This window comes from Frieseomelitta varia, unplaced genomic scaffold (genome assembly GCF_011392965.1).
Source record: "Frieseomelitta varia isolate USP_RPSP 00005682 unplaced genomic scaffold, Fvar_1.2 scaffold_715, whole genome shotgun sequence".
NCBI lineage: Eukaryota > Metazoa > Arthropoda > Insecta > Hymenoptera > Apidae > Frieseomelitta > Frieseomelitta varia.
The window spans coordinates 5430-13920 of NW_025110496.1; the positions used below are offsets into that span (position 1 = coordinate 5430).

Consider the following 8491-nt stretch of genomic DNA (forward strand, 5'->3'; position numbering starts at 1 on the left):
TAAGTTTCTCATATGTTATTATTTATTTATTATTTATTTATCGTAAGCAAAAATAAAATCAGTAAAAATGTTGATATACAAAAATACATTACATTATTTACAACTTGAAAATTAGCAGTAAATAAGCTTTTAAAAAATTATTAACTGTTTTTCATAATTTAGTAGATTTCGATGCTCTAACCGAAAATATTTCACCTTTAAGAATTTATTGGTTTAAAAGTAAGAGTATTTTTTTATTATTTTAGTGTTATTTTTTGTGTTACCGATACAGAATATAATTTTTGTATTACATATTTTATTTTACAGACTGTGTTTTGATTCCAGTTTCGATCATAGAATAATCATATTAAAAATATTTTGGCCCGTAATTTTTGAACCACTAATATCCAATCACATTGCGCGCAGCAGTCAGTATGGCGTCATATTTAATACGCTAAAAACACTTAACTTTGTAGCTGTATAATTTTTAAACCAGTGAATTTCTGAAACTGAAACTTACATTTTTGATTTCAACTTGTCAAAATCTATCAGATTATTAAAAGAATTCACAATTTTTGCTCCTCTGAAGTGAAGTTGTACTTTTTAAAATTATTTCTGACAAATAAAAAATTCGAAAATATAAATGTTGAAATTCGTTTTGGAATTACAAGTCTTAGTCTGACGCATATATTTTTGAAAATATTAGTTTTGAATTTTAAAAACTTCCAGTTTAAACATTATTTTTGTTTCAAAAGTTACACCAAGAATTTAAATCATAGTGTTGAATTTGTAAATCAGGTTAGGTTATATTTTGAACAAGTTAAACCATGTTGGATTAGATTTGAAAACTTTCCTAGACTTAATATGTGCATGCTAATTTCAGTAGTTGCGAATTCTATTTTTCGAGTACTAAAAGCTGAGTATCAAGAAATACACATAGATCACATATATCAGCCAAAAACTTTTTTCATGCCTAGGACGAAATTTAGCTTAAAATGAAAATATATTATTCCTGCATTTGCTGAATTTAATACTGACAAGTTTATATTAATGTACTATTTTTACAATTTCATATTAAAAGGTTTATTGAATTTTGAAATTTAAGTCTTTCCTTTCCTCGTTTCCTTCCCTCACTTTTGTCAGTAAATTATTTAAAAACTTTTACTTTTACTTTTTATCATGTTAAAACAAATTTTTATTTATAATATAATCACATATATAATAAAACTAAAATGTATGGATAACCATTTGTGTCTAACATTACTTACGCAACTATAATATTTTTAATTAAACGTATTACATAACTGTCTTTCACTAATATATTTGTTATATTTAGTTCATTCGTTATATTTATTCGTTGAGTAATGTGTTTACATTTAACAAAAAATCGACAGATAATACCGATTTGATAGATCGAGAATTACAAAGAAGTCGAATATCGTGAAATCGATCATTTCGATTAATCGATCATTCGGACGGTGGTAGTAAAAGAGCAGTGTGTAGTGGTTCACAAAAGTATTGTATATTTTTGAACAAAGGACAAATTAAAACGAGATTATAGTGGAGATGGTTGGTTGTGTATGATTCGAGCGAGGAAACTAAGTAAAAACTTCAGACTCCCTCTTTCTCGTAGAACGATGTTGACCATACGGTGACGAGGCCAGCCAGATCGGCGGAAAACTACGTCATCAGTGACGGATTCCCCCGAAACTGGGACAAAGTGCAGTGTACTCTGGCATTGCGCTTTACCGGAATCTCTCTCACTCCATGTCCTAGTACCCTCCCCCTCTTTCTCTCTTTCTCTCTCTTTCTCTTACTCTCAGGATTGACCAATCGTCTCGTCATCCTCGAATCCTCGATCGAAACTGACAGGTAAACATCGAGATTTTCGGAAAGTTGGTCGGATTATTTATGCATTTATCGCATATTTTTTTATTTCTTAGTATTTCTTACTATTTGTCGTTTCATTGTTTATTATTAGTAGTGTATTACCAGTATGGACGTTGTGTTATTGAATTAAATTGAAACTGAAATTGAACACTGTATGTATCTTTATAAAAGTTTTCAACGTTACATGCGTAACGTTTCTGCGAACTTGTGCGTAACGCATTGAAAATTTAAGAATTCATATTGCCGAAGACAAGGTAAATTGAAGCACATTTGTTCAATTTATTCTAGGTAATCTACGACGAATGGTGCAGATTCAACAATACAGTGTCCGGAGGGTTCAGTATCATGTCAGATGGGGTTGATGCTGGCGGCGGGGAAAACGAGGTAGATTCTCATTCCTGTTCGCACGCCGACGTTGGAGAGTCCTCAAATCCAAGAGACGAGGAGAACTTGGATCCAGATAATGAAGCTGCCTTAAATACTAATTATGATAGTGGTGATGGTGCTGTGCCAGCTTTTAGGTCTGTCATCTTCATGTAATTAATTCTTTGTATTTAAAGAAATTCCAATAAACGTTTAGATAATCGAGGTGTTAAATAGCGTATCAAAGGATCCATAACGTGTGGACAGGTGTGAAAGGTGTGAAAACTATGAAACTATAAATAAGACAGCATTCTGCGCTCATCAGGATCAATGTTTGGCTAGTGCAGAGCCAGGAGAAAGCACCGAGAACATAGAAGCTACTGAAAATGATGGAGATGGAGAAGAAACGCATTCTGGAATTCGTTCTCATAGGAAAATGTTTGAATGTGATGTTTGCAATATGCAATTTTCTAATGGAGCTAACATGAGACGGCACAAGGTATAAATAAAATAAATTCATTTCTACTTTAGATTACCAAGATTTATAGGCTAAATGATTTTAATACATGAAGTACTAAATCTCATTTACAGATGAGACACACTGGTGTGAAACCATACGAATGTCGTGTATGCCAGAAAAGATTTTTTCGCAAGGATCACTTGGCAGAGCATTTTACGACACATTCTAAAACTTTGCCATATCATTGTCCAATTTGCAACCGAGGTTTCCAGAGACAAATTGCTATGAGAGCTCATTTTCAAAATGAACACGTTGGCCAACATGATATGGTCAAATCTTGTCCTTTGTGCAATTATCGTGCAGCAACTATGAAGTGCCTCAGGTTACATTTTTTTAATAGGTCGGTAGTTATTTTAGTATAATATTGTTTATTTTATTATTAAGCACTTATTTGTTCTTTATTATTTTAGACATGGGATCGATCTAGATAATCCAGGACCAAACAGTTCGAGTTCATTGATGAATAGTTGTACTCCAGGCGAAGCTATGCCTTCTGCTCCTCTTTCAGATAGTGGAGACAGCACTGGAAATCGTTCTGCGGATAATGCAACACCGCCAATGCATTTTCTAACACCTCATATAGAAATATCAATACCTTATCCAGAGCAAACCGCAAATCAACGAAATCCAAGTCCTGCTCCTTTAAACGGAGATAGCCCAAATAGTCCTCAAAGCGCAGATAGTAATAGTAATGCTCCAAGTAGTAGTCACCATCAGTTACCAATTAACAGTAGTGGTATTCACAGGTATAGAAAAAATTTAAAACTATTTTTTTATATGTTATTTAAGTTTAATTTTAAATTTTCTAATTAAGGAATCTTGGTGGAAGTGAAGAGGCGATCACACCTTCTATTTCATTAATTCCTATTAAGCAAGAACCAAACAGTAATGGAGCGGAAGAAAACGGAGCAACATCCAGCAATCTTCCATTACCATCTTTGATAAAAGTTTCTCCATTAAAATCCCTTCTTCGAGACGATTTACGACGTAAACTTTCATCTGGCTCAGGAAATAATAACAATAACAACAATAATAACAATGGTAAATTTATTGTCTTATTCAAATTTTTTTTATTATTAATTCGTCTTAAAACAACTTAAGGTTTTCAAATATAAATTATGTTTAATTATGATATTTTATTGAAAATATTTATTTTAGCTGTTTTTTGATACTATTTTATATTCTAAAATATATGAAAAATAATTAGGAATATGAAAATCATAAAATTTTTATTATTTTTGTATTTCGATTACGGAATTGATATACATGCAGAAATTGCATGTATATTATTTAAAACAACAATTTCTATATAATTTGTGTAAATACAGACACGTTGATTTTGTAATAGGTAATAATAGTTCAAATTCAAATCCCCACTCAAGAGGAGAACCTCCTAGTTCGACAAGACCCGATCAACGAAGTAGTGGACTTCAATGCGCTCACTGTAGAATTACCTTCCCTGATCAAACATTATATTTTCTTCATAAAGGTTGTCATAGTGAAAGCAATCCTTGGAAATGCAATATTTGCGGAGAACAATGTTGCAACTTATATCAATTCAATTCGCATTTATTAAGCAAAAGTCATCAGTAATTATTAAAAGAATAATGTTCTTTTAAGGACTTCTAGAATCTCGTTTATTTAAATTGGATAATATAAATTATTTTGCTGTAATTTATATAAGCAAAATTATAATCTTGAATCAAAAAGAATTGTTTTGTGTTATAAAACGTAAATTAAATTGACATATATGTTGCACTTTCCTAACTAATATTTTTATTTATTTTAATGTCTACACGGGATTTTAAATAAAAAAGATTCAGTACTTCAAAGATAAATCGTATTCATCAAATAGAAAAATTTTAATCAACATAGATCGAAAAATTTGTTTATTTTCAAAGTATTATAAGCAATTTTCTGTTCTAGTTATAGTACTCGATTATATATACTTGCTTCATTATATATAAACAATTGATTATCTTACTATTTTTTCTACTAATGTTTATAGAAGATTATGTGTCCCTTTTCTGTTTCACATCTTCGGAATGGGAGAATTTTGAACTTCCATATCAAATTTTCCCAAATTTCGATGTCATATTTTAAATAGACCGGTCTCACAAAGTTGTTCATGAAGTTTTGTAAACAATGCACGAGATGATATTTTTCGGTTCGGATATTTTTCCACATAAAATTGTTTACAAAATTTTATTAACGTCGTTGTAAGACCGGTTTATTTAAAACACATCGAGATATGGAAAAACGAAGTTCTATTTCGATTCTTTGAAGTCCAAAAGATTCAAAATTCTTTCATGGAAAAATGTAAAACCTGCATGGAAATGAAAAAGCATACGTGGGAAATCTTCCCTAAGAAACGTAGGTAGGAGAAATAATGTGTTCAATTGTTACATGTAATTCATTATTAGAAGCAAGTAAGTCGAGCAATACAATTGAAATAGAAAATTGCTTATAACTTTGAATTTTTCAATCTATGTTCATTAGAACTTTTTTCTTCTATTTGAGAAGTAAATAAATAAACGAGATTCGAAAAATAATTTTGCAATCTGGAAAAAGTCGTGCCTTCATCAAAATACCTTTGCCAACGCTCACATTCGTCCGAATCGTGCTAATTTGTGATGGTACGAATGATCCGTCCATGGAGCTTTACTGAAACGTATTCCAAAAGCTCGATTGATAGTTTTATATATATAAACCTAGTTATATATATTTAGATAGAAAAAACAGTGACTACCAATGTGCTCTTTTTTTTATTCAAATTCCTTTTACGCACTGTTTTTTGTTTGGTTTTTTTGTAAAATTATTTGTTAAATTTTATTAATTTTATATTTATATAATATTTATCCTTACATATAATTTCATTTAGTTTTATTACAATATGGATATTATGATCATTACATATAATACTGTTATTTTGGTTATTTATATGTAAAAAAAAATTATGAATAATCAAGGAAAATTACTTAAATACTAAATTTCAGTTGTCGATTTATTATCATGATGTGAAAAACATAACAGAGCTGTGTATTACATTGCATATAAATACAAATATATAAATAAGAGAAGGAAATGACAACTAAAATATTGTGTCAGCATATTTTATATAAAGGTATTTGTACAGAAAAGTATTAAAGTATAAAAAAAATATAAAAACGGTATGCAAATAAAAAAGTCAAGATATCATATTTCAAAGATTGATATTAATATCAGAAAGATAATTATATAATTGTTAAAATTAAAGAAAAAACACAAAGATACATAAAACTAAAAGCTAATTGGGAAATAAATCACAATAAAATCAGTATTTAATTGTGGTCAAATAAAAATTGAACATTTATTTCAGTATAAATAAGTACAAAACTTTATCTCATTAGCAGTTTCGAAATATGATTTCGAGACCCTAATAAGTGTTTTGTGTACGTGTATATGTATGTATGTTTAATACAGAATATTCAATTTATGTGAATAAATTTGTATTATTATACGTTATGTAATATACAAATAATTTTCGAGTCACAGACATTAAAAATTTATACTGATATATTATAGTTATTCAGAAAAATAAAAATAACAAACTATAATAGAATGTGTAATAAAATTGGTACTCTGTACATATTCTATATTAAACAAGTACATTAAGCGCGATACGCACGAATACTGTTGTCAATGGTTGTAGTTATTTAAAAGTTGTTCCGTAAATTGCGTAATATTTAATACAATTATCACTATTACTATGTTATTACTATTATTATTATGTTATTATTGTCATTATTGTATTATTTATCGATACGTAAGTTATTTATTATTATTTTGCATTCCAATGTACTAAGTTTTAATTATGTCTCAAAGTTGACGATGCTTGTTTATTTCAAAATTTATTTTTATTACTTTCCTTGTTATTCAACTTTTTAATTATGGTATGCTTTTGAAATAATAAAGCTTTCTCAATTAATTGTTTTTGATGACAAAATCATCAAAGTTTATAGAAAAATGTCTCTATTGTGAAATGTTTTAAATTCGATCAATGTATTTTTTTTTAAATACAAAACGTGCCTAAAAATGAACGTAAATGAACATATAAATAAAAAGACTATGATTTAATATTCCAAATAAATACTACATAAATGTTTTCAAGAGACAGAATTTTAAATTAGCATCGTCAATGCAAATTTTTAATATTTTGACCGAGTGCGTGTTCATCATATTCTTACGACATATGAAAATGAAATACAGTTAATGTTTCTTATTAAATTATCTTAGGAAAGAAAAGTAAGAAAAACAGAAAAGTCATGCATTAGATCGTGAAGAGATAATATCATTAATATTAGCTTTATTCCTGAAAATGTAATTAAAGAAAAAAAAACACTGAAAAGTATATATTAAATTATTTAATAAATCACTCTTTATCTTGGTATGCTAGAATCAATTAAATTTATTTCAAAAATATTAAATTAACGCTACATTTGTAAGATCTAATTAAATTCTTTTTTGTTTATATATGTATTTATATTGTATTATTACGTATGTTATATATGCTTATATTTGTATCATTTAATTTAAAAAAATGATTGATGATTCTTAACGATCTAAAATGTATGTCTACACAAAATATTTCTCATAGTGAAATTTTTTAAAATCATTTTTAATTCAATACATTAAAGTTAATTGTTATTATAATTTATTAAATTATTAAGACATTTGATAAAACAAAATTTTAAATATGTAAATAAGTGAATCTTCCATATCTAATATGTTTTTCACTATGTTTCAAGCAATATTTTAATTTGTATCTTAAAATTTACTATGAGTTATTTTTTATTTTCTTGCTATATTAATGTAAAAAAGCTGTTAAAATTTAAAAATTAATATATAATATCAATACATGAAGAATCTATTTATATTTTATTTTATTTTGCCATGCGATTACTTGTTCATTTCTATTTTAATAATTATTTGATTATTTAAACTAAATTTAATTAAATCCAATGATTAAATTTTAATTGAATTGAATTTGATTTATAAAACTATTAAGTTATTGATACATTTCTATCAATTTTTAAAAAAAAGAATTTAAGAATTCTAAAATAACATATTTCAATTACGATTTGAACAGACTTTTTTGTGTTCATATACTTGAATTGATTTAGTTTATATTTATTTCGTATGAAAATTAACTTGACTTCTGGTAAAAATTATTTGTATACTTAATGTTACATTATGTGTTACTTAAAACAATTCCTATTTCAAATAACATGTTAAAAAATGTTAATTGAAAATAAAAATGGCTTTTACACAAATAATTTAAAATGTTGCATGCTATAAATTCAGAATATGTTATATGAAATTGTATGTAGAGTATTTAAACGTAAAGTAAATAAAATAGATATAACTGAAAATGGACCAGAAGCATTAAAAAAATAGAGGAAACGCTAAAATTGTTGATGTTATTATAACTTATGGTGTAAAGGGTACAATTGAAATATATCATTATTATGTATGTTATACATGTATGTATTCGTATGAATTTCTCAGAAACCAAATTGATCGATTCCACTTTTTGGTAATTTCTTAACTGCTTTATAGAAGTGCGTAATTAATATTCAATTTAAAAAAAAAATAATACAAATAATAGTAAGTTTAAAAAAAAAGAATAGTGTTTATAATATTGTTACATTATTATATTGCTGTATTTTCCAATTTACGGAGTTGATTAATACAGTTTCT

At 27.1% G+C, this 8491-nt stretch overlaps 1 protein-coding gene across 4 annotated transcripts; it reads left to right on the plus strand.

The window, feature by feature from the left end:
* Nucleotides 1-1389: 1389 nt before the first annotated feature.
* Nucleotides 1390-7133, plus strand: LOC122535429 (zinc finger protein ztf-16). 4 transcript variants are annotated; one of them, XM_043666958.1, is made up of 8 exons: nt 1390-1548; nt 1613-1851; nt 2158-2390; nt 2500-2731; nt 2824-3092; nt 3163-3498; nt 3567-3793; nt 4101-7133. In XM_043666958.1, the coding sequence occupies exons 3-8, from the start codon at nt 2215-2217 to the stop codon at nt 4343-4345; spliced, it is 1485 nt and encodes a 494-aa protein (XP_043522893.1). In that variant the 5' UTR covers nt 1390-1548; nt 1613-1851; nt 2158-2214; the 3' UTR covers nt 4346-7133. The 4 variants fall into 4 exon arrangements, with proteins under 4 accessions (XP_043522893.1, XP_043522894.1, XP_043522892.1 ...); XM_043666959.1 differs by having other exon boundaries at nt 1396-1548; nt 1595-1851; XM_043666957.1 differs by having other exon boundaries at nt 1396-1851.
* The last annotated feature ends 1358 nt before the right edge of the window (nt 7134-8491 follow it).